The sequence below is a fragment of the Haliaeetus albicilla genome, chromosome 4 (assembly GCF_947461875.1).
Source record: "Haliaeetus albicilla chromosome 4, bHalAlb1.1, whole genome shotgun sequence".
Classification (NCBI taxonomy): Eukaryota; Metazoa; Chordata; class Aves; order Accipitriformes; family Accipitridae; genus Haliaeetus; species Haliaeetus albicilla.
Genome location: NC_091486.1, coordinates 14083238 through 14109944, shown reverse-complemented (window position 1 = coordinate 14109944; position 26707 = coordinate 14083238). Strand labels below are relative to the sequence as shown.

Below are 26707 nucleotides of genomic sequence, written 5' to 3'. Positions count from 1 at the left end.
AAGCTCCCCTTTGACTACTACTCTACCTACTGTCACTTACGAGTGCCTTTATGCTATACACGCTCATTAAATACAGAAATTGGGTATTGCCGGTTTGCTCAGCTTCCTGCTTTCCCAGGTCTGGATTTCACCAAAAGTGGTGGCAAGCAGAGACACATCTGGGGAGGGTGAACTTTGTTATGAAAAAACCAAACCCCAGTGTTAGCCCTTGGGGCACCCTAAACAGAATAAAAGAGATGCTTGGCTGTGCCACACTATGTTAGATTTCAGTATAACCCAGTTTATCTGCAGAAGAGAAAGTGCTGCAACACTGAAAGAGGATAGATTTACACTGGATATAAGGAAGAAATTTTTTATGGTGAGAGTAGGGAGGTACTGGAACAGGTTGCCCAGAAGGATTGTGGATGTCCCGTCATTGGCAATGTTCAAGGTGAGGTTGGGTGGGGCTTTGAGCAACCTGACCTAGCGAAAGATGCCCCTGCCCACAGCAGGGGGAATGGACTAGATGATCTCTAACCGCCCCTTCCAACCCAAACCATCCTGTGATTCTGCAGAAAAAAGGTGTCATAGCTGCAGGTTTGGTACCTGGCCAGCAACTGCTGCCCTTAATGGAGATCACCGAGTGAGAAGCTGCAGCGGGGAGTGTTTTTCACGCCATTTCACCCCTGCAGCTCCAGAGGCTGAGTGGCTCCCCGAGGCCAGCTGGTCTGGCATCACCCCTACTCCCTGCATGGGGATGGCCGCACAAACTTGAGGCTGGGTCTGGGCAGGTTTCATTGCAATTCTCCATCATTTAAGAACCAAACCTTTTGCCCCCAAACACCCCGAGCTATAGGCCTCAGCCGTTTGCTGCCTCTGCACGGAGAGACTTTCCAGCTGTTCTCCCACTTGCTTGTGTCAATAGCTATTTTTACAAAATTGCTTTTCTTTACTTCTTAATTGATCTAAATCCTTTCCCTTAGCTTTCTTGTTAAAGGTGGATTTAAAGAGAAGGAGTTCATTATCTCAGCCATTTTTGAGTCATTATGAATTTCATCCCTCTCTTCATTAATGACTCATTACCCCTCAGCTCTGGAGGGCTGCTTTGTCCCTGACGTGTTTGCGAGCAGCTTCCCCGGCACCCTGTAATCCCCCCGGCTCTGCGTTAGCTTGGTCTGGTTTACGCTGCCTTCACTTTCCCCTCTGCTGCCCGCTCAGCTGCTCCCCGTCTCCTCCGCTCCCAAGCGAGCTCTTGCCTTTTAATGACGCCCGAGCAGCTCTTTCTTGCTGAGCCCTCCGGCCTCAGCCCCAGGTCCCTCGGTGGGTCGAAGCCCCACGAGCATCGTCCCCAGGCATCGTCTCTGCCCCAAGGGACAAGCGCCCGTTCCCGCTGGCCCCCGTGCCTGACAGCAAGGAAAGTCACTAGCTCCTGGGGAATGGCTTGGCACTGGAGTTTGGATATAAATAGCTCTTTTTTGGAAAACAATGGCTTTGCTTGGTCTGTTTCAATACCTGCCAAGTCATGACGAAGCAGCATGGAGAGCAGAGTAATGTTGCGTAAGGGCCTCGGGTTTAATGGGCTAATATTTCCCGAGCCCTTGGCTGCAGTCAGATCCCCAGGGAGAACCTGAAACATTTAAGCATCTCCTGCGCTACAGCTGCAGCGGTCCAGGGGAGCTCAGCAGCTACAAAGCTGTAATCATCCTCCCATCCACACATGGGCCCTGCCCCAGCAGGGGAGAGCCATGCGCAGTGCAGGCACTCAGACGCTGACCCTGCTACTGAAACAACCTTCTCCGGCCCATTTTACATGCACATATTAGCTGTAACTCCATATTACCTCCGAATGGATCTGTGACTGGGGATCACGGCGAGTGATGGTCTTTCTCTGTTCCTAAACAAACGCAACTACCCAGTGCCTGTCAGCAAGAGACCCCCTCCATCCCGGCCAAATGCTTGGGTTGACTTCCATACCTGTGTTGCCCCAGCAGCTTCCCAAAAACCCCCTTGTAGCAGAGGATGGAGATTTATGGCCTGTCCTCTCTTCCCTGAGGTCAGTATTACATGCATTTCTGTGCTGAGCCTCCTCCTAGCAGGCTCTTGCTGGGGCTGGGGCACACTCGCCAGGGAGGGCCCTTTCCCTACTTCATGGATGTGTATGGAAAGGCAAAGCAGGAAAAATGTGTTGGCTTGGTAAAGGGAAGAGAGGGGTGTGCGATATTTGCTTGGGGAGGGTAAACACAGGTTGCACAAGCAAGCGATTGGGTTGCACAATCAGAAGCAGTGGAATTATTTAAGTCACCACTGATCAGCTGAGCTGCACTTTCTCAGCGGGTTTAAGCCAAAACATCTTATTCTTTAACTGGAGCAAATTAAAATAAGTCACCTGGTCCAGGAGTGCAACTCTGCTGACATGCACCGAGCTGCTCCTTGGCGTATCCCTCAGTGGGAAGGAAGGGGTCGCAAAATAATTTGAGGGGGGTTGCGAAATGTTGGGCTGAGAAGAAACCAGCAGCAGTTCAGACCCTCCAGGACAGAGAAATGAATTGAGAATGGGCTGCAAGTGCTCAGAGCACGCCTTCACGCTTGCCAGGAATCTGCTAACTACCTTTAATTGCTGGCAGCAATTCTGGTCCTCCACCATAGGGGAGAGCCCAGCAAAACCGTCTAAACCAGCAATTACAGCCATTCCTCATTCTTCATCTGTGAAGCAATCATGAGGCTTAGGACAACAGGGAACTTCGTGACAAAGGAGCTACAAGGGACAGATACATTGAGATGGTTCAATAAACAAACACCCCCTTCTCAACACGCTGCAGTCTCAGCCCTAAAGGACACGCCAAAATCCAGCACAGGAGGCAGAAGCCTGAGCGAGAGCATTATTTTCTTCTGCTCCTGTATTTCATTTGGAGTAACCGCTCTGGGATGCTCCTGTCGAGCTTTTCACTTGCTGCAGTTGCATCCTGCAAAACTGTTGCCTTCTGCCACGCTGCTCCTGCAGCAGACGGACAGCCTGTGCTGGCACCCCCCAAGGTGCAAGTCTTGGCACCAAGGCCCATATTTGTGTATTTTCCAAGGAGATCAGCAGGTCAAACCTGTGCAGTGAGTGCCTGGAGGCACAAGCCATTGCTGGGAGAAGACAACTTCTCTGAGAGGAGCTCTGTGCATCTGGCAATAGTTGAAGCTGCAGCTGCTGGTTCATCACCATCTTGGCCTTCTTCCTTATAACGTGAGCAACAGCATGAGGGTTTGGTAAAACCCAGTCACAGGGTACAGAGAGGTACCCTCTGGAGATGGAGTAAGCGAACACCCAGCCCCTTCTGGGCCAACCCTTGCTGCCTGGTGCTCCAGAGGGAAAGGAGACCTCCAGCCATGCAGGCAGCCCTCTGCATGAGTCTTGCACAAACTGCCAGAATGACCTATTTCTGCATCTGCAGGATGTCCCTCTCCTCAGCCCCCACGAAAGGTTTTGCTAGGACTGACCATTTTAAGCACGTGTCAGTGAAATCCAGCTCCCCAGCTCGGGCTGTCTAATACCACATTTGCAATGCCTCAGACTTCAGAGCTCTTCCAAATCCCTCAGGGCTGTAAGGCTAATTTAGGCCAGCATCTGGAGTTTTACAAGGCACAGATTAGATAGTGCTCTATTCATTCTCTCTTCTCTTTCTTATAACCACAGGTACCTGGCACTGCTCGAGAAAAACCACATGGGAAGCACTCTGGGAAGAAGCCAGGGCCACTGGGCAAGTGTGGACCTTCCCTCGTACTGCTCTGACACACAGCAGAGTCGAAAAAGACCCTGCCACTACAGAGCTGAGATGGTCCATCTGCAGCAGGGAGAGCAATCATTGCTCCTCACTCCCAGTTGGACACCTGAATCTTGATGCAGAAGGGTCCCTGGGCTGGCACGGGCAGTGCTTGGTGGCAGCCGGGAGCGCCAGGGCAAAGGAGACACCAGCACAACCAGAACCACCCTGTCCTGAATGCTGGTGCTCACACACCATTAACACTCTTCACGTACTCCCCTGTCTGGGAATATTCACACCAGAAGCCCCCCATAGGAAATCTCAACCTCCTGTGCTTTCCTGACTCCCTTGCACCCACCACAAGGTATCTGAGGACCTTTTATCTTGATGCTAAAGGAACAGCATCAAGGTAAAAGTCATACCTTAGGGGATCCCTAGTGTAGAGCACAGCTTCACTACAGGTTTTAAACTGTGGTGAGCTATTACTCCCTCAGGATAACACACAAGCACTTCAGCACTCAGACTCCCTGGCCACTTCAAATTCAAGTTCTTTGTCTTTTAGTACCAGGCACAGAGACCTGTGCAGTTCCCAGCACCCTTTCACCTCCCCAAACACTTCATCACCCAAATTTTTGCTGCCACGTATTTTAAAACCTCTGCAATTCTCTTAACAAGCCTTACAACACTTACAAAGTCAGTTAAAGTGACTTTGCACGAGACCATCAGCTTTCAAACAGCATATGGCTCTCCAGTTTATAACATCACAAGAATCCCCTAAAATCATGACTTCCCAAAAGCTTTTAAAAGCTGACAGCAAAAGACCAGCACCCCAGAAGATCTGCTGCCCGCTAGTCCCGCTGCCACTCACAGACTGGTGCCTGTAGGAAACAGCCAGCCCACAATGCACCCGCCAATTAATACATGAAAACACAGCAGCCAGGGAAGGAATAAGAGCAAATCCTTTACAAGCAAAGGCTGCTGGAGTGAGGAGCTGTGTTGGATAATGAATCTACTTTAATATTTCTCCCCCAAAAAGAAACCCAAGTTCCACTTATTCTAGGGCAAACTCAAAAGGTTTTATTTTAATTTTTTTTTTTAGCAAATTCTATCACATAAATGTTAACAAAAAACATCTGTACAATTGCCATGATACACTCAAAAGTGAAACAAATAAGATATAAATACAGATATGGATGTAACATGACGAAAGCGGAAAAAACAGAAAAAAATACATGCGCATGAACACGGTGCCAAAGTAATTTCTCATGGCTGGCATTTTTTAGAGCAGTTTTTACTTCCCATTTAAAACATTGTTAGCAACGTCCTGCTGTATACTACAAAGGTCTATTTTTCTGTCCCTTAATATGTAATATTATGCTTGATAAATAAAGGGGTGGGGAGAAAAGGTTTTGATGACAAAGATGCAAGTTACATTACTTATACAGGTTATTGTTAAGCTAGTAATAAGCAATAAAAAAAGACAGTCTCATATTGTATTGTAATCCAGGCAAGCACACATAGTGTACCTTAAGAAAGCCACATGCCTCGATATTTCTGCACTACATGAGAACTACAGTACGTAGACCTGTGGGGCGGATGGATCTGGTATTTGCCCATGCCCACGGAGCACTGGTGCAGCCAATGGCAGAAAAAACATCCACATCTGAGATTTCGGCAACCTTGCAGCCAGGAGCCGCTGTCTGCTGAGAGTTTTCTCCCATTCAGACTGTTAAAGCGTGGTGGGCAAAGAAAATACACTTTTTTTTTTTTTTTTTTTTTAAGGTACGAAAAATTGAAGCCCTGCATAATGGGCAGCAAGAAAAAAAAAAAGGCAGCTGCAGTAGGTGGCTACTGCCAGGAGAACGTGAACACAAGCTTCACCGGTGCGGTGAGGCACTGCCAGCATGCAGATCTTTCTCTGCAAGCGTGCGTGGACACTGTGATTTGTAGCCAGAGAGACCTTTATGCTTGCTGAAGAGAAAACAAAATGATTGTACAGCTTGTTGAAGTCAGGACACTGGAGATCAGAGAGGTGACATTCAGAGCTAGCCCTTTGAGTACTTCAAAGGAAACACCAAAAAAAAAAAATCAGGTCATTTTCAACATACTAAACAACCTTACTATGTACATTATACGCAATGATTTATAAATACCTAAGCAGAATGCTCTCTACTGTATACAGGTATAACATACTTCTAGAGTACTCAAAGGATGAACAGTCCTCAACTGACTCACGTAACGAAATTAAGTAGCACGCTAATGAGCATCTGTTGACAAACAGAACTGAATCTGATTCAGAAAGTAAGGCCTGGTTCTACCATTTGCAGCCCCAAGTGTGCCAATAGCATCAGAAAACACAGGCTTGTCGCTGGAGTCGCAGCAGGTTGCACGCGTCTTCTCAAGGATGAGCTGTTAACTCCTACTGTAGTGTCAGCACACGCGCCAGGGTCAGTTCAGGGACGTTACAGTGCGTTCACTCTCAGTGCATACTAACAGGATTTTATAAAACATATAAAATCTTTTGAGAAGGAATTCAATTCCTGGAGATTTGCTACAGTGTGCCATTCAAAAAAAAAAAAAAACAAAACCAAAAAAAACCAAACAGAAAACAGTGATGGATCAAGCTCCATCACAGCTGGGAGGGACTAATCACCATCTGGTCAGCTATGCTGACCTTCTGAACACCAGAACTGGAACAGAAGATGCTGAACTGAGATGGGGAGAAAGAGAGGCATAAATACTAAGCAGTTAGAGTACAAATTAAAAAAAAAAACAACAAAAAACCCAACAAAAAACCAAACCCACTACTAAAAATTCAAACAAGACAGCTAACTGCTGCCAACAAGTCAGCTGAATATTTCCTCAAAAGGGAAAATAAATTTGTGTTAAGCTAAAATAATTTGAATCATTCAAAAAATTAAAAAATTAATATTCTAACAAGCATACTGAAAGATGTTGAAGAGAAATGGTCCACAGAAAGGGAGACGCTAACCATGGAGCAGCCAATCCTCTCTCTAGTGAGGATGGCTTTTCTGAGCCTGCGGAAAGACTCTGGGGGAATCCTACCCAGCAGGATTGCATGGTTTCTCCTGCCATGGCATTACTCACTGGGAAAGATGAGGGAACTAGCCCTGCAGCCAGCAAAAGCCTGGACACATCCTGACAAACTCAGGAGCAGGTCACCTCCTCTGCTCTCACATCAGCAGCGAAAGGGACCAACAGGCTTTGCAGCCCAATCCTGCATAGTCTGCACCAGCCCCAGTCCCTCCTGAGCTGGGGATTGGGAGGGGAGCTGGCATCAAGCGTCACCTCCCAGCATAGCTCCTCAGGCCTGGGGCTGAGACACGCAGGGATGAACTGATGGAAAGGGAGGACGATGGGGCTCTACCCTCCCAGCTGCACTCCCCTGCTGCGGTACTGGAAACTCATGTTCTCAGCACGCTACCAAGGTGTCCCTACAGCTCCCCAAAGGGGAAACGGAGGGGGCTGGAGAGAGACCGAGGCACTGAGAGCAGCCAGGGAGCACACATCCATCAATACAGCTGCAGCCGTAAGCTGCAGGTCCACCATCCTTCTCTCATCACTGGCACTGGGGGCAAAACCCCAGTTCTGATCCATTGCAGGTTTGGGGTGGGCATGCCCATCAGCCAGGATCCAGCCCAGGGCCGGACACAGCACTAACATCCTCCTGCTTCCCCTGGTTACAGGGAGAGGCAAGGGGAGCTCACCCTTTGCAAACAGAAGGGTCTCCCTTTGGGAAAGGGTGGTGCCGTGGGGTATTTGACTGCTGCTGGTTTGGCTCTGACTTGGTCCGTGCCATCAGGCTGCAAAAGGATTTGCCCCGCTGCACCCTCACTCAGAACACCCCTGCTGACAGCAGTGCCCAGCAAGGGCCCTCCGCACCCCTCCGAAATGCAGAGCACCCAGCAGGGCTGTGCATGGGGCTGGCCAGGAAGAAGGAGGTTTCTAAAGGCAGCTAACAGCACTGCAGGCTCTTCAGGCACAGGAGGGGAGCTGTGGCAGGCAACCAGCACTGTCCCAGCTGGCTCAGCAGGTGCTTCCACGGGGTCTTTTTGTTCAGTTTCAGATGCCCTTTCTGTTCTCTGGGATGAACGTTTTGCCCAAAGCACAAAGGACTTGTGGGGACAAAGCCATTCACCACCCAACACCAGTGGGTCAGGTCAGAGCAGCAGATCAGCCCTTTGATGCTACAGACTTTAAGAAAAAAGCAGCTAGCCTCACAAGGCAGCACTGAGATACAGCTCTGCCAGCTCCCACTGCCCACCCACGGACACACTTAGAGCCTAATCCAACACCCACCCACCTAACTCCAGTGTCCCATTCACAGGCATCAGTCCCAGAATTGGCTCTCAGGTTCCCTTTGGGGAGTAGCAAGTAACCTGGAGAGTCATTTGAGTATATGAAAGAGCCAACTGGGTTGGGAGGGGAGAAATATTTACACAGTCAATGAAAGGAGCAAGAGCCCAGCTGTGCTGTTCTGCACAGCACAGCTGGCTGGAGAGCAGTTACAGAGAAATCAGCCCATCAGAGGTCTGTCAGAACTATGTACAAAAACTCAGATGTTTAAAAAGAACCTACTTTTTCATTACTCACTTGATATCTCTCAGTATTAAAGCATCCGAGGCTGGAATCACAGCCACATCTCCAAAGATCTCTCCACGGAGAGCCCTGCACATTAGGCAAGCTGCAACAGGGAGTACAAAACAGGACCACAAGACTTGTAAGAAGAGGAGAACCTAGCCAGAACGGCTGCAGCTGCGGGGAGAGAGCAGTTAACTAGCACACAGAAACCAAAACTGGGTATGAACTAAACCAACAAGATTTGTTTTACCTTTATGCGTGTCCAGGTTCTTGGACTCAGTTTTGGAATGCTAACCTAAACATATTTCTGAGATTTCAGCAGGCTATACAAATATGTTTAAGTATGGCTTTCTGTTGTTCACTTTTAATGAAGACTGCAACACAGACCTTGCTTCCTTTACATTCAATACCAGTAAGATTCTACATAAAAGCTTTTAAGGGACTAAAATACTGATTGCAATAAATATCTGCATGGCCTCCTTGAGCTGATGGAGCGCGCCAGTGAAGATTAGCAGAAAGGTCTCTGAGAGGCACCGTTGATTGCTTCTAAGTCTACACATATGTCCACATATCTCCATTAACTGTGCGTTGAAACATCTGAAGAGGAACTGCTGTTGCTGTTGGTGGTCTGGGCCCTCTTTATGTACAAGTTTAGTAGCTTCATCTGAAAGAAACAAACATAGTAGAAGATGCCAGGAAAAACAGGTGGACAAAAGTCGACTGCAAATCTTAAAACTTGCATTCTGCAGTGAACTCAGTTTTGAGTGAACTGACACTGGGCGCTCTGGAGGAAAAGCACAAGCAAAGCTGAGTATATTTCAGAACAGAGGCAGGAGGGTACGCCTAGTCCCACTGAAGCTACAGACAGATTTAATGGGATTTAGAAAAAACTCTTGCATTTCACTTCAGCAGCCATCAGTTCGCAGACCTCAATCCTGCAGCCTGCTCTGAGCAAGCAGGATTCCCACGGAGGTCAGTGGGGCTGCAGGTACACTGGCAACCTGAGAGCCACAGTCCCTCCTAGGAAACACCCTGAGCTCTCCATGCTTTATAAAATGTTCATTTTCAATGACATTTAAATATCTTCCCTAACTTGGTACATCTAGTGAAACTGCAGCTGTTATGACTATATACTTCCTTTGCATGGGTTTGTTTTGTTTTTCTGCCTTACCACCTTAGCTCCAGATCCTGCAATGACTCATGCACACATTTAACTTCAAACATGCAGGCAGTCTACATAAACCCAGAAGAATTACTCACATGTTTATAGTTAGTTATGTGGTGGAGTAAGTCCGTGGCACCTAGGATACTGGGATAGTAAAGTCTCTACAATATTTTATAGGGGGATTTCCTAACCGCCCAAATATAATGAGGTAAACCTCAGCACCCATAGCTGTCTCTTTCCAGAGCAATTTAGAGGCACAAGTAATTTGTTTAAGGACAAAGCAACTCAATTCAGAAATAAAATCCAAGTGTCCTCAGTCTCAGGTTGTTTTGGTCTATGCCACACTTCCTACCCACGAAAGAAATTACTGCTTCAAAGTAACAGAATGAAGCCCTCTGAACTAAGTAGCTATTCACATGCAGAGATCTATTTCAGAAAAAAATGCAGAATTCATCTTAAAATTGCAGAGAAATCTTGGGTATGATGACTTCAAACAGGAGAAGAAATCTTGTGACGGCTTCCTAAGCAGCTCTGAAAAGCAGTCAAACACCACCTGCCTCAACACAAAATGCCAGCTCTTGTCTGAAGGCCAGAGCTGAATTAGGACTTGCTTTCACTTGCAGCATCAGGTCAGAATTTGAGTTTTGCTGCTAACCTGACTCCAGGGCACAAAGTCCTTTGAAGGGTCACTTGAGCTCACTCGTGTCCCAGGAGGAAAGAGACACATCTGCCATGCTATTAAGAGTGAAGCTTTACCTGCATTTCTACCAGCCCTAATCACAATCTGCTGCTGAGAGGACCTGCTCTCCCACCCATCCCAGCCACGTGTTCCCACCACTCTTTGCGCTAGATTACCTGCACAGACGCAGAGTGGACTGAAAGCTAATTAATTTGGATAGCAGATCTGGTTTTCGGCCAGAGCAGCCAGCTCTCAACTCACTGCATGGTCACCCCTGGATGCAACACCAAAGGGGCAAGATAAACATGGCTGTAGTGGGAAGGACCCGCTCAGTGGTAGCCTGCAGTTACACAGGATCAAACGTGTCATGAAACTAATCCCTGAACCCCATAAAAACTTGCTTAGTGGGATTTCAAATGCTCACACTGCTGAGCAAGTGCTGTGCTGTTCTAGTGGTGTTTGGCAGGGTGAGATAGGATTTAACAGAGTGCAGGGAACTTGACCCAGAGCTACTATGAAGCCAATGGTCTTGCTGCTAGTAATGCAAGCTATTCAGCTGGCTATTATGAAAACAGCAGAAACGCATTACTCTTGTACCTTGCTTCCTGTGAGTTGTGCGAGATGAGGTTTCAGTTCTTCTCCAATTACTGAATAAATTGCCACTAGGCAAAATACGCTAGCTTTACGGACGCTGCTCTCCGTATTATCATAACCCTAGGAAACAAGAAAAAAAAAAAAGGTCAGAAGTCAAACAGCACTCACTAACATCCTTCCAGAGCAAAATACTAAAGAGCTGCTGAACATTTTCAAAATGTGGCTGACCTAACAGATCAATAGAAAGGCCTGCTTAACGTAACAGTTTGCAACCTGAACACTCAAAGAGCGAGAAAATACAATCACCCAGTACACCCTATTTGTTCCTTACATTGTTAATTATTACTAGAATTTTTAATTTATTAATATCTTGTTATTTATAGCATTAAGCAACAACACACAGTTTCCCAGCATGAGCTTAGGACTCTATCAAATATACACGCTCCTGTGTCCAGTTCAGGTGACTGCATGTTGTCCTGGATGGTCAGGACTTCTGGGAGGGGAGCCCTCGTGCTCCCAGCTTGCCTTCAGAAAGGTCTTAAACACTCTGCTATGCACTGATCTGCCTCTGTAACCTGGAGCTTTTTGATTACCTATCAGGTCGGAAATACCGCAGAAAAGAACATGTTGAAAGACCCCTGTAGGTGTGCCGGATCTCTGGCAGCTTCAGGAGAGCTCAAGCTAGCCACCAGGTCACTCAGCAGCTGGTGACATCAGTCCTGTGCTCAGGCAGTGATTCATCACTAAGCAGCCATTCCATGAGAATCGCAGACATGGCTTCAGCATGCAGGATGCTGGCTCCTCCGGATGCAGGGTGACCTCTGCCGGGAGAGCCAGGAGGAGGGATGCAGCACAGCTGGGGCTGTTCTAGCTGCAGGGCTAAAATACAGTCTGAAATGACAGTCTGCAATCCCAAAGAGCGCTGAACTAGAAAAGCAGGAGACCTAGGTGAGCTCAGAGAAACACCGAGGTATTGAGGACTGAGGTGGAAAAAAGGCTGAGCCCAAGCCCACAGCAGAGGAACACCCACAGAGACACAACCCGCTGCTGGAAGGACAGCTGGGATGCAGGTCCCTCTCTGGGGGTCCCAACCCAGATGCCTCTACTTGACCTCACATCTCCCTATGGGCTGGGCTTGGCTTTTTGCTTATATGTGCATCCCAAATTGCTCCTGTGGGGGCAGGCAGATCCGTGCAGTGTTGAGGCCTGCGTCCCGGCGGGTGCTGGGTTGGTAGAGCCTGCCTTGCATGCACCAGCAGGACCGTCGCCCCACCTCTCCATCTGCCAACTTCCTTGCAAGGCAGCGGCTGCTTCTTCTCCCTGCTTTTAATAACACAGCCCAATGGTTAGAGCATTTGCACAGGAGATGATATGGGCTCAAAGCTCTCTTCAGCCTGAGGGTATCGAGATGCAGCGCGTGGGAGAGTGCCTTGCAGCCAGCTCTATCCCCCAGCTCCAAGGGAGCCAGGGCTCTGCATCGGGACCAGGGCAAGCACCATGACTCTCCCCAGCCAAGCCCCGTTCTTGCATGGGGATCCCACTCCAGGCTGCTGAGCTGCATGCTTGTGCTCATACTGCTGCTGTCCGACGCTCCTCGCCTCTTCGCTCTGCCAATACCCTCCGCATAGTAAACAAGCACACAGGTGATTCCCTCTACACACAGTCCTTCAGCCAGAAGGATCCCAAAATACTTCCCAAACGTGAAGAGTAGATTCCTTCGATCACTATGAATTTCTAAGGTGAGGAAATATCACTGGCTAACTAGACTCCGAAACAAGACCTGTTTTAAGACATGGAAGCAATTTAAACAAATATAACTGCGTTAAAGGCATACTGCTCCCAAACTTTTCTGGTGCATTGAAGCTCCACTGTTCAGACTGTTGTCTCCAACAATTACAGCTAAAAACTTTTTACAACAGAAGCTTAGAACAATACAGAATTGCCTGATTCCCAGAAGTTGAGATTTAAGAAAAGAATTGCAAGAGCTGACACTAAAAAGTTGGGACAAATGCTAGGATGCACAAGGGGAATTTCCGACTTTGCTCTTGTCCTTCCAACTTTTTGTGCTCACAATGAGGAAGCTTCTTTATCCCAGTTCTCCACTGAAGTCTTACCCACCCAAACATGTCTCCCTTTTCACATTGACTGATTTGTTTCTGTCACAGTCTCTCCCCAGTGAACACAGACACATTCTCTCTCCTCCCTTGCTGCTACCTCCCCTTATTTCCTTCTTGCTTGCAGCCTCATCCCAGCCGCTGGCACTGCCAGCTGCTTGTGCAGGGGAACAGAAGAAAACACCACTACAGCCAGCACTGAAAGCTAAATTCACAATGTAAGTCTGAGCCCTAACCCTGGCAAAAACACTGCTCCCCACCCAACCTGAGAGGGTTATGAAAAAAGGCTGAATGAAGTCTGCAAGTAGTTTGGTCCTGATTTTGGAGAGGAAACAGGAGAGAGGAAAGGACTAGCCTGCCTGCTGGGATTCAAATTCAAGTGCAAAGTACAAAGTGCAAAACAGCTCAGCAGAATTAAAAGATACTACAAGATGTATTGCTTGGGATGTACTGAGATAGCATAAGATGTGGCTAACTCCTACTCTCAAATTTATTACATGGCTGCTACCAGCTTATTTAGGAGTCAGGCCAAGGCATCTAATTGTGGAACATACACATAAGAACCAGAGTTTTCTTTCCCTTAACATTAAAAATGTCAAAAACTCAAATCTAAAAACTTAGAGGGATTAAAACTTTACCAAAATCTGCCCCAGAGGGTCCATCATTCTCTCCTAGGTCACAGACCTCACTGACTAGTGGCTTGTGCTCAGGCGCATTTGTGACATGGGGTTCTGTACCTGTAACAACCCAGGAATGATATCGGGAAGAAGCTGATGCAACGATTCCTTGGAAATCCTCTCGATGACTTTCGTCTGCATTTTGATGGCAGCTAAGTTAATTGGATAATCTGCAGTCTGAATGATGGGGCAAAGCACCTTGATGCATTGCTCAGGGTGGATCGAACTCGCCAAGGTGGAAGCAGCTTCTTCAGCAGCTCTGACAACCTGGAATGAAAGTAGAGCAAAACCTTACATTAATGAGGTCACACATCACAGCCAAAACCACCAGTGTGTCTTAGGAATGACTGCCAGGAAATGCTTGGGGATGTTCATTAGGAGGCTCTTTCGAGAGGCAACTGACTCTGAGAATTCACATCCTTCACCTCCAGTGACATCTTTGTTCCAGCCAGCGGCAAGAATTCCATACTGCCTAATGTAACTGTGTCAAAGTTGTGGCTAGTTTGAAAGAGTCATCTGTCACCCAAGACAGATAGGTACTCCCATCCTAGGAGAAGCAAGAGAACGACAATTCTCCAGCCACTGTCAGAGAACCTAAACCCACCAGCTTAGACTTAATACAGAATTTACCTCCTTAAACATTAATAATCATAGAATCTCAAATTGGAAGGGACCTCAAGGATCATCTGGTCCAACCTTTCTTGGCAAAAGCACGGTCTAGACAAGATGGCCCAACACGCCTTCCAGACAAATCTTGAAGTGTCCAATGTTGGGGAAAATGAATGGCACCGTTGCACCTTTTAGTATGCATCTCGCCTGCTGAGTGCTTGGGTACCCAAGCAGAGACACCCATGCCTACACAGATGTGTCCTGCCATTTCCCAGCTAACCTACGCTGTAATCAAACCCGGGCTATAGACACGAACAGGCTTTAGGGTGTCCCTGACCAGGTAGCTGTGCGCTCAGCACATCTAACCCATTAAGATAGCACTGGGATCACTATAAAACATGGGAGGCAGAACAAATGGAAACAGTGTTAGCACGCACCTTTTGCGACTAGCCCACACTGTAAAGCAGTCACGCAAAACAAGGGAGATCCCAAATTCAATTCCACTCTTAGCCTGAGGGAAGGCAAATCTACAACTTTCACACTCTTCCCCAGCAGACAGGACAGCTAACTGAAAGAGGAAAGACCCAATTGTGGTCACTCCTCCCATGAGAGTGTATTTACTTTACATTCTGCAGTAATTGGATAAAGAAACAGGATGGGAAGGCAGGTTTTCTTTTTTCAAGTGTCTGTGCTAATTGCCAGGCAACAAAATGAAGCTTCCCCATGGTTGCACTCTTCCTGGCCACAAATCACACACTCTTTGCCTCCATGTTCTTGTTTCAGTACAAAAAAATGCAGCTTGCTTTTGCTCCTCTTTTCTCATTCCCCTCTTCTCAGGGCTTACTTTTAAGGGAGGGTAAATCCTGAGTGGACAGAGATGCCCCAGTGGACAGACTTAAATCCAACACCTCAGCTCTAAGAAGAAAGAAGCATTCACAGACCCTTGTGTTTAGGATCTGCTAGCTAGCCCCACGCAGTCCCTAACTCTGAGCCCAGCAGCACTAACACAGCCTTCGAAGGCACACCCTCTTTCCTGATTGTGCAGGAAGCTCAGACGCCTAGCACCAGTTCTCTAACTTATCCTAAGCTAAGCTACCTGAGGTTGTCTCAAGTCGATACTCTGCAACCAGCACTAGGAAATCTGTCCCAGGCAATCTGCAAAAAAGCACATAAATCAAACCACAGGTCTCCCATCACTTAGACTGAAGCCATAGCTGCTGGATTCTTCTCATTGCCCTCTTCCACACACTGTCATGGTATCAAACTATGGGATTTCTATTCGACTAAGGCAACCCATGGACAGATGTACTCTATCAAGGCCTCAAAAGAAGGTGAGCTTTCACTATTCTTAATTAAGTACTGTGGATAATGCACGAACCAGGAGTATTTAGAATTCTATCTCAGTTATTACTAGGACAAGAATGTCTCCCTGCCTGGACTACAAAACATTTTCCAGAAAGGTTTAATTGATTTTTAAGATAGCAGCAGCGAACAGTGACCAGAAGAGATCATCTCCATATACAAAGCCTGCTTCACCCACAGTCTTAGCATCACAGCCACACCACTATCATTAATCTTCCATGCATGCTGACAGCTACCTCCCTGAAACAGGAATGGCCACAAGATACTTGTACACCCAGGAAATAACAAGACTCATCCACTTGGCTCTTGGCATCCTCTAAACCAAACGCAACAGCGAGAGTGATCTCAGATACTTCACACTGTACAAATACTGTATGCAGGCAAGGTACAGGCAAGATGGTGAAGCAGACCTGAGACCTTGATTGCTCCTGTATCAGCTGTCAAGCTGCTCCATCTACCTCAGGCGTTTCTCAACAATTATAATGTTAAAATATATTCCAAAAAGAATGGCAATCCACAATGTGGTCAGTATTAAAAAAATGTCATCCTGAAAGATCTGTGAATAAGTAACCAAGCACAACTGAATGCTTGTTTTCCCTCTTCCAGCAAGTTTTCCCTCTTCCAGCTATTTCTTTGCAAATTCCTCTTCAATTTCACACATGAGAAGCATGAAAGTTAATATTTTTCCACGTAAGCCAGTACTAGCTTAGAAGGAAGCACTATGTGATTTTGTTGGGAAAGGAGAGAAACACCCGGGTACTTAAGGGAAACCTAATGCCATGCTTTGGCACCACAGCGTTGAATTGCTGGAGCGGATGAAGTCAGGAGCTCCCAGGAGGTCTCCTCTAAAGGAATTCACTTCTTGGCACTGCAGCTTTTGACGTTGGCTTTCCCAGTGCAGAAATACTGCTACCATCAAGCTTTCCACAAACAATGCAGTGGACTTAGAGAGCCCAGATATCTTGTAACCAACAACATTCACAAGCAAGTCACTAGCTAAAAAAACCCTAACTATTTGGACACAGAGTGCTTGGGATTTTGCTTTGCAACAACTCCAAATACTGTTAGTAAATGTTTTCACAGACACTCTGAGAAAGAACAGCTGGAATATATCACAACTTACTAAAAAAAAATTAATATTATTTTTTTTAAGCTTAAATCCTCCTGGTATCCTACTTGGTAAGAAAGTAACAAAATTTTAGCAGGCACCTATGGTCAGACTCTGATGTCAAATACACTACTGTAAACTTTAAACAGTACTTGAGTAGGTAAAAAAACTCAATGAGTAATGCTACCTGCATTTCAGCAGGATGTGGATCCTGTATGCATAAAGTTTACCATGCACATTAAGTTGCGGGTATGAGGCAAGTGTATGAGACAAAAACCTTTTCTCAAAAGCCTGTTACCAATTCCAAGCACAATGGGTTAAAATACAGCTGAAATTTTTCATAAAACAAGGCAGGGTTCAAATAGCAACAAAGGTCACATCTATTTCGCGCATCATAAGGTCAGCAAGAAAAGTTGTAAAGGTGCAGGATTTATTTATGCCCCTGCAAGTCCTCCTTTCAAGAAAGCTGCTCTTTTCTAGCAAGGATCTGGCCGTGTTTGCACAGCAGTTGGGTATTTCACATCACTTCTCCCTGAAGTGCCTTCCCTCTGAATACAGAAGGACATACTACACGTGTCCAGTAGGCTTCCTGCTGATATTAGCTTGTAAATGTGACAACACCAGGGAGACTTCCAAGTCTTCCGAGAGCACATCTGGCAGACAGTGTCTGCATCTAAGCCACACTTCAGCAAACCCCTTAAGCGTATGTTTAACTTTAATAACATGCTGAAGTCTCACTGACGTCAATGGGATTCAAGCATGTGCTTACATGCTTGCTTGAATCAGTGCCTCTGCAGGTAAATAGCTCCTGGCTCCCTTGGAAAGGGTGTAAGAAGGGGTAGGGCAATACCAGCTGAGAGACAGCCAAAAGGACAAGCTCACCCCTGCCGGCAAAGAAAGCTGAATGCCACCACTCTGCAATGCAAGTACCAGCCCTGTCCAAAAGGTCTTCCCTTCTGGCTTTGGCAGACTAAAACATTCAGCTACCCAGACCGACTCTGCATCCCACGAGGGAAAGCACATCTCTGAATACTTACACAGTGGGCTCAGGGTCCCGCTTACCTGGTAGTGCCAGAGAAATCAGCAGCGTTCCCAGATAGAGGGAAGTGCATTATCAAAAGATACAAACTGCCAGGTCATTTGGCAACAAGAACGTGCAATTATAGCAGAGTTTAACAAAGATATTTTGCCGTGAGTCACAACACTTGTGTCTTGCAAATTATACATACCATACAATATCAAAAAATCAAACATCTTTTTTAATCAGGGCTTTAACCTGACTAGCAGAGTGAAACAACCTTAAAAGGAGTGGGAGAAATGAGCAAACAGCATCAAGCAACAGGTTTTCCTTCCATCTCTGGAGGTAAGATCAACAGATACATGCCAGGAAGTGACAGGAAGGGCTCATACTAACAGCAGACACCACAAGAAGTGGCTATGAAACGCATCCTTTAAATTCGAGAAAAAGAAAGGGTGCTGTTCGCTACGTGCTCAGACTGGGTAGCTCATTGTCACAAGAGTATTAAAAATTAGACAAGTTTACTGAAGAAAAAACAAAGGCCAAAATACACAGAGAGGCAGGCAGAACCATTAGCATGGGAAGGCTGTAAGCTTCAGACCACTGGAAGGAGGGAGGATAATCTCAGGGAAGCATCACTGTATGCTTGCTTCTTGCTAGTCACTGTCAGGTAAGGTATCAAGTGAAGCAAACTATTTTTCTGACCAAATATGATTATCCTCGGTGATCTCAGAAATATGAAAGAAAAGTAGCAAAGTTGTCAAATGATGATGGTACATGGAAGAAGCGAGTTCAAAAGGGTGGCTATGAAGCAAGATGAGCAAGACTAGATAGAGCCTCCAGTGTTTTATTAAAACAGACACTAAGCTGTGTGTAAGGTATGTCACAAACATGATTTTACCTCCCAGTAAAACCTTAGAGCAAACCATGGCTTGAACTGGATAGTTTGATATCACTCAACACAGGGCAGGTAGCCCAGGAATGTAGATCTAAAAGATAGCACTTTGCCTTAAAGAAGCAGGTTTTTCTCCTTTCCAAATGCTTAGCTTATGCTCTACATGCTAGACTCAGCCTGAGTTCTGCTGGCATAACATAAGCTGTGTTTGCTGGTGGGTTCCTTGAGAGACATCTGCAGTACATTAAGACCTTTCCAGTGAGTCTCCCAAAAGACAGAAATGGTTATACTTCCACCCAGTTTGCTTTAGGAAAGGAACCATATTCTCATGCACAAAGCTGGAGAGGTGTAGCACACAGACAGGCTGTTCGCCTCTAACGATGTCTGCCTTAAAGACAACTATAGTATAGTTGTCTATACTATACTATAAAGGAGTAAGCTTCAAAGCAACAGGTCTGATGGTTCCAGGAACATGCACATGAAATGCTCTCTGGCTTCAGTGGGAGGGGATATGCTGACATGCAGTATTAGGAACAGTCTGTTCAAGATAGCCACCTGTCACAGATACCTTTCTTTTAATAAAAGAGCACATTAGCATCATTGATGTTCTACAGAATTTGCTGGACAAACTTTGGATGACAATTCCCACTGGTTTACCTGGTTCACAGTGCACTGCAGCCATGGGATCCTGTTCGCTTAAGACAGCCAGAACCAAGACTCCATCTCTTTGCATAGTTTCTTCTGCTCAGCTATTATTCTCAGTGCACTATAGATGTTGCTTGCTGCCTGATGGCTACAGGAAGCAGTTTGTCTATGGTAATCTGCTCCTGGTCAATATACAGCAGCTTTCTAAAGGGTTTTGACAGTTTCATTTCTGCTTTGAAGTGACACAAGCTACTGGCAAATAAGGAAAGAAAAATCTATGTCCTGACTCACCTAAGGCAGAACATGCCGGGTTCATAGGCTACATAGGGCATGCATCAGTGTAACATGCTGGGATCTCAGCAGAGCAGCACCTGTACACCTAGATGACAGCTGCATGTAGGACCATAAGCTGGAGTACTTTACCACGATTGCTAGTTGCACCACCTCTGCACAAAATCGTAGAGGATGAGGCAGTGTAGGTAAAAGCCAGGCTTTGTACGCTGCTGCGAAACACGCAGAGCACCAGAGTTTATTAAGCAGAAGAACAAGGTTTTGCTTTTAGGCTTACAAGGCATGCAGCTATGTTTTTGAGCCAATTTTTGCCATCTAGAGGTGGTTAATTAAAGCCTGCATAATCTAAGCTGGAGGGGATGGAGGTTTACCAATACCTAGCCAGGCAAACTCCCATCCCTGAAGGCTTTACAGTCTGATCCAGACAGGAACAAACAATTAAGAACTTGGTTTCAAAGCAGGAAGTGGATTCGGCAATGGGGAGTGCTAAGCAGATGAAAAAACAATGTGATTTTTATACGGGATTCAGAGGAGATGAAGTAGATTAGACTGCTTCTCCTGTGCACTAAATATTTGAAGCGTGTTGGGAATTAGAAAAAGCACATAAACATATGCTATGAAACATCAACAACTGCCAAGCTGCAGCACTTGGCAGCTTCCAGCATGGACTACATATCAATTAACCTTAAAGACTGTGATCATTTAGTACTTTTCTTCTTTAGTAAGGTACATTTTGCAGAGACCTACATAGATCATACCATCATCAGAGGACAGTTGCAAGTCATCTTATAAATATCAGAGGCCAGTCTAAAAGCACCTCAGCAAGATAGTAACAATTACCTACAGTTAACGGGTAGCTGTGATTTCTTCTTTTTCACGCTCTTTTTAGAGGGTTAAAACAAAGAGTGTTACATCCCAATTATGCTTATGGACCTTCTGAATAATAAAAGACCAAAATTAAATATCTAAGACATGGCACAATAACCTTTCCTTACACAGAAAATAGGCGTCAGCTAGGTCTACAGGCTTAGTTGCAGAGAATACACAGAGTGGCAGAGACAGAAGCAGGGAATTAGCTATCCTATGATTTTCACTTTGTAACCGTTTCCCAAGCTAATGAACTATTTCTGTTTTAATATACTGAATAATAAAACTTATACTCATTTTGCTGGTATGAATCTGAAGCAATGTCATATCAATGGTATTGGGTCAGCAGGCAACATCTCTCCTTAGTTATGGGTGAGTAACTGCACTGGAACAAATGAGTTAATATTAACTAATTGGCAACAGAAAGATGGTTCTCTTCCAAATAACTCCAAACAAAGAGTGATAAAAATCAACAAGATTTAATACCATCCACAACTTCAATTACATTCTAATGCTCCAAAAGTAAGTGAAAGGCATTTACATGTCAACCCCCATAAATATTTACAGTTATGACTGAAGCAGGCTCAAGTCTTCACATCACCCCATTAAATCAACAGCATTGAATAGACTGTTATAGTACAAACAGTATAAAAACAGGCTGAAGTTAAAAAAATGCAAACTAAACATGGATCCCAATCCAGAGTCTTCTAGCCTGTAGCCTAAGATTACATTAATTTTGAACCCCCATTGAGGTCTGTGCTTTGCCAATCTCCTGCATTTGCACTCGCAACAAGACACGACTCAGCATCCAACTCCATGTACCAAGTTTTCCTCTCCTGTGTCCCTGGGAAGAGAAGTGGTGCTCTTAGCTGTGCTGCTCTGCTGATGCTAGACCTTGCCTTCAGCAACAAAAGGCAGAAGCGTTCTAGCCATGGCAAAGATCCAACTCTCTAAAGACTTCTGCTTGGACTTGGAAAAACAGCCAATTATCCAGGCATCCCAAAATATCAAAGTATGCTAATACTGCTTTGATATTTCCAATTACATAATCTGGAATAAAACCACAGACCCTTTTTGTTTCAGTCTTTAACTAAATATCAGCACTCAACTGGAGGAGGGGGTGGTATTTGTTGGTTGGTGAATGTGTTGGTTATAATTTGTTATTTGATCCCTCCTGGCCATGCTGAACAGCAGCAATATTGGAATTTGGGGAGACAAATTAACGTTCTTGATTTCCTAAGAACTGCCTCTCAGTACAATGACTTCTTGGAGACAGTACCCGAGATTAACAGTTCTGTACTGTGCTCCTCTTAAAACTCTCTTTGCTTGGTCACTTTAGATTGATTCTCCATGCGTCATACGTAACAGAAAACGTGAGCAATAACTTGGGGCAATTAGCAGTAAGAGGAAACTCGGGTAAGAAAGACTGAAACAGATACAGCTCTCAGAACAGTCATTTTTCTGCTAATTTACATAGCCTGTTGCACACCAAAGGATCTCAAACCATAAACCAGGATCACTCCCGTCATCTTCTACAAGGCAGAAGCAGCCCAGAAACACAGCAAACCCTGGAGTAACATCCTATCAGGGCATCGCTGGCACAAGGATTAACACTTTCCTAACCAAATTATATAGCAGCTTTCCTTGAAATAGTTTTTACAGTCTAGAGGAAGATTTTATGTAGTTTAAGGACGGTACACCACTGCCTTTAATATTGCTCTGATTTAGCGAAAAAATAAAACTGTAGAACAGACCACCCAGATCTTCCCTTTCCTTCTTCAGCTATTCTTTGAAAGTGCCTTTCAGTCACAAACTGGTGAATCTTCACTTAATCTCCTGCTCAGTGGGATCAAGTCAAAGGGCAGCTCCTCCACCCTTCCTGGGGAGAGCAGCGCTGCAAAGTCAGCAGTGCAAGCAAGCTGGAGGGCCACCACAGGATGGGAATTTGTGACCTTCTGGCTCAGGGCTATAAGTTTGACTAACTGAGCCATGCCCAAATCGACTCTCAGTTAATTTTTCACAGACTTAACTGAATCAGCAAGCCCCAGCTACAGGTGAAAATACCTAAAGCATATTCACAGGTACATCTTTAGCCTAGCTTATGTAGATTCCCAAGTGCAGCAGGTTGGGGAACGCTATTATTTTCAAACTACTGACAGACAGATGATGCCTTTCATGGGCTGCATCATGGTTCTGAGAGCCCCGAGCCCCATTTACACAGGGATCAGAAAAAGCACATACACAGAATGAAAAATTCAGCACCAGTGCCACCACTTAATACAGCTGTGCACACACAACTGTTTAGCAGCAGATCGTGAAATGGGAATATACCTGCAATGTCCTGCTATGACAGCTGTCACCCAAAGGTCTCACTGCAGCAGTTAACAAATATGATCTTTTTTAATTATGAAGATGTTACGCAAAACCATTGTAAATCAAAGGCGTGCTACGTACAGCACAGCAGCTACTCGCTGATAGCAATACAGCTCAATTATTCTTCTATAAAGATGAACCAAAACTCACATCTCTTCATTCCTGGCTTGAGCTTTGCTTTCTCTGTAATAGACTTATTTTTCTCTGCTTTTCCTCAGGAGGTACCTCACGCAAATCCCGAAGAACCTTTTCATACCACAAACATGAAGAACACAGCGTGGGGAGTACAGAGGCACGAAGTGTCATGTTTTCAACATTGTTCCTGATTTCTATAAAACCCACCAGTCCCATGAGGACAGTGAATTCTGATGGGCATTAAAAACAATGCCAGAGACAATCTGGAAATGGCAGTTTTGGAGGACGCTCAAAAAAATACAAAGGGCACTGAGTCAAGGTGAGCTGAGAAGTATGCAACCAGGAAAACTTGCCAATAAAAGGCACTCCTTCAGAACATAATGTTTTGTCCGACTGCTTTATCAGGAAATCAATTTACAACTGCTTCTTATTACTCTGAGCTGAAAATGACAGGAGTGCAAAGGCTCTAAATCAAGGAGAAGAAGGTAGGCAGAGTATGGCAGTCCTCATTCACTAAAGGATTAAACAGTTTCTACTTCTGCATTTTAGTGAAATCCAGCCTGTTAGTTTCTTTCCCTGAGAGTGTTTTTTGTTTTGTTGTTTTGATTTTTAAACAGCAAAGTTTCTGCTACGCACAGCTAACATAACCTTGTGCCAGTTACGCAATGCTCTGGAGCAGTCTGATCTATACAATGATCTTTTTCATGGCCAAAGCTCTCCAGACAGAGATGCCTAAAATTGCTAGCTTAGGACAAGCTTGTCACAGAGAAGAATAAGTGTCTTAGATTTCAAAGCAAGGACTTCGGTAACGAAGCCATCACAGACATATAGAGAAATTCATGTGGCACTTTCTAAGGTTTAGTTCAAACTTGCAACGTGCACAAGGTAGATTAAAAGATTCAGCTTGGAAGTCAATCTACAAAGACTGACTTTAAATGGAATTTGAATTGATTTCAAATTGATTCAACCTTCAAATGTTATCATCATGTCCCTTTATTTTTGTTTTACTCCCAAAGAATATTTTCAGTTTTACATACGAGTCCTCTCACAAAAGGAAAATGCAATTCACCCTTCCCTTTGCTTCTTCCTCTGCCCCAACTTCTTTTTAGCAGCATGGCCTCCTTGTCCATTTTCTCCTGTTACTCACCAGTTCCCAGTTCTCCAGCATGGCCCAATTTCACCACTCAGTTTTCACACACAATTCTGCTTGAACATGGGCTTTGTGGTCTCCAGTAGATTTCCTACCCTTACCTGTACAGATGGAGGGAGCATAGTGCCCCCAGCATGCTCTGAAAAATTATTAAACATGCACTTTTCTACTACAGGGTCTCAGCCTCTCCCAGAAAGAGTAAGGAAATCCTGGAAGCCGATAAACAGTGGCCTACATTTCCAGATAGCTCCAAGTCCACTTGAACAGCTCTGTCAGTCTCAACTTTTTTCCTCCCTGCTTCAGCACATAAAAATCCTGTCTCTTCATACTTGGGAGACTTAATATCAGTTTCTTCTGCCGATAACTTGTTTGCCTGTTAAGTCTCACAGGTTCTGCATTTCTTCAGCAGGTCCATATTGCCTTCCCAGTAGCAACACTGAAAGGCTCACTCACCTCCTTGTGAGAATCTTTATGTGCTTCCAGTGTTTTCATGATAGTCAACTCCGCATAGTTCTTAAACCTTGCTGGCTGGTTCCGTAAGATCTCTCTCAGGACTCGTAGCGCCAGGGCTCTTATTGAATGCTGTGTCAAGAGAAATCCACATTAGAAAAAGCCACTTCTCAAAATTGTAATTTGAAGTAAATTCTCACGGCTCCCTACACCACCAGAAATCTTACATTGCTCTACAAGCTCCAGTGGAGTGAGCAGTGTAATCAATATAACTAAAATTCAGAATTGGTCTTCTTGCTTGCTTTTGCAAAAAATTCACTTAAAATAACTGTTGTCACAGATAGAAGAATCAGAATGACTCTACTTTGTTAAAATCCATACTCTTTTGGCAATGAAGTACAAATTTGTACCCAAAGGAGCATGCCTGCATTACATGAATCTACAAAGAAGCTCAGATCATATTTGTTTTGCCCTTCCTCTTTTGCTTAGCTTTGTGGATATCAAACTGGGCTCCATCCATGCAACAAAGCTGTTTCTCATGTACTAATGCAGTAAAATTCACTGTCTTCCTGTAACTCCTATGGAAATTATTTTCAAGAACAGTTAAGTCATTGTAGTCAACACTGACCTGTGTTAATCCTTTATATCAAAAGATCATTAGCAGAAGGGATTTATAACACCTGCTTCAATTTCGTAACTGTTACATTAAGTTTTTGGCCTGTGGCCACTCCAAATAGATTCTATCATTTCAGCAGAAGAATACTCTATACTCAGCCTTTAAAGCATGTCCTTTGCTATTCATCTGCAAAATTCATGCAGTAGCACAATTCACATATACTTAAAGCCACCATATCTTCTGATACATTTGTAATGATGTTACGATTAAAGACATAGGACTAGAGCAGCTCATGCTTATACTATGAACAACAACTGAGAAAATGTCAGCCACCTACACTGCTTCAGAATTAAAATTTCTGAGTGTGTGTGCACCATACACTTTACAAGGAGTATAAGAAATATAATGGATTTTAAACCAGATAAAACAAAAAATAGCTGTGAGTGCTTTGAAGCCTAAATATTGTAACATGCAGATGGAGCATGGCTCTGATGTGAAGGTGCAGCAGGGTGCTGAGCCTTTACCAAATATCATTGTGCTGCAAGCTGAACAAATAGCCCCAAGTGGAAAAAGCATAAGTCTAGCCTGTAAATTACCACTTTGATCAACTATCAAATATAAAGCTGTAATAATAGCGCAGCTTTTTTTTAATACTTCAAAACAAGATCCTCTATAAAAGCAGTTTGTTCTTGATGATATTTTTTGCAAGAGACAGAGACCTATCCCATAAGATCTAATAGGCCAGATCTTTAAACCGCATAGAAAAAAAACACTAATCTATTCTAGGGTGCCTTTATTCTCCTTTTTTGGGGAATGGGTATGATATAGTTAAGAGCTTGTAAATTCATCCTAACTCAGAAGCAAACAACTTTTGAAATCTTGATAGTTTTTGTACTAGATCAGAAGATAACCTCTTTTCTGATTCTAGCTCAATTTCCTAGTTATTCATTACTAACACTCCAGAGGGAGAGCAAAAAACTGGGACACTTCAGAGTGTCAGCTTAAAACTCATCATTGAACACACTGAAAACAAAAGCAGAGTTGTCAAGCTTCAGAAGACAAAATGAGCAGTGCAGCATCACTGATGAAATGCTGTACAATTGCAGCAGATTTCATTTAAACTAGTGTGGAGGAACTATCACCCTAGATGAAGCAATGTACAGGAGAGTTAAGACAAAAATCTACATCTCACATCTTTGTCTCCAAGCGTTTCCAGCAGCAAGAGCAGAATGGTTTTGAAATGTTCCTCCCAAACTCCGAGATTATCTTCCCTTGTGATCTTAAGCAACTCCAGAAGAGCTCCTTTCCGCTCCTCCACCCGCTCGTTGTGGTTGGAGAGCTCTTTCAGAAGATCAGCCACCAAATCTGAATGGTCAATGGGTACTTCTAGGACAAATGGCAGCAAATCATTTGGGGAAATAGGGAAAAAGATCAAAGATGTCAAGATTACTAGCCCTCTACAGAACAAACTGCATGTATAAGGGCCCCCTCCCAAATGCATCAAATTCCAGGTGGCCTCAGTCAATCTGAGAATCTGACTAGCCCACAATTTCACCTGAGTTCATAACACAGCTCCTGAACCTGCACATGGCTTCTAACGAACCAGGAAGAGATGACAATTGAATTTCATCC

The 26707-nt window shown here is 44.9% G+C and overlaps 1 protein-coding gene across 22 annotated transcripts in view; it reads right to left on the bottom strand.

The window, feature by feature from the left end:
* Nucleotides 1-4776: 4776 nt before the first annotated feature.
* Nucleotides 4777-26707, bottom strand: part of CLASP1 (cytoplasmic linker associated protein 1) — a 188751-nt gene continuing 166820 nt past the window's right edge. For 11 of the 22 annotated variants that reach the window (XM_069780993.1, XM_069780995.1, XM_069780998.1 and 8 more), the window contains 5 exons: nt 26268-26461; nt 24463-24591; nt 13617-13823; nt 10769-10885; nt 4777-8991 (listed from right to left, as the gene is read on the bottom strand). In XM_069780993.1, coding sequence (XP_069637094.1) covers nt 8905-8991; nt 10769-10885; nt 13617-13823; nt 24463-24591; nt 26268-26461 — 734 coding nt within the window. In that variant the 3' untranslated portion in view covers nt 4777-8904. The remainder of the gene's footprint in view (nt 8992-10768; nt 10886-13616; nt 13824-24462; nt 24592-26267; nt 26462-26707) is intronic. The other 11 variants (XM_069780994.1, XM_069780996.1, XM_069781004.1 and 8 more) reach the window with 1 other exon arrangement.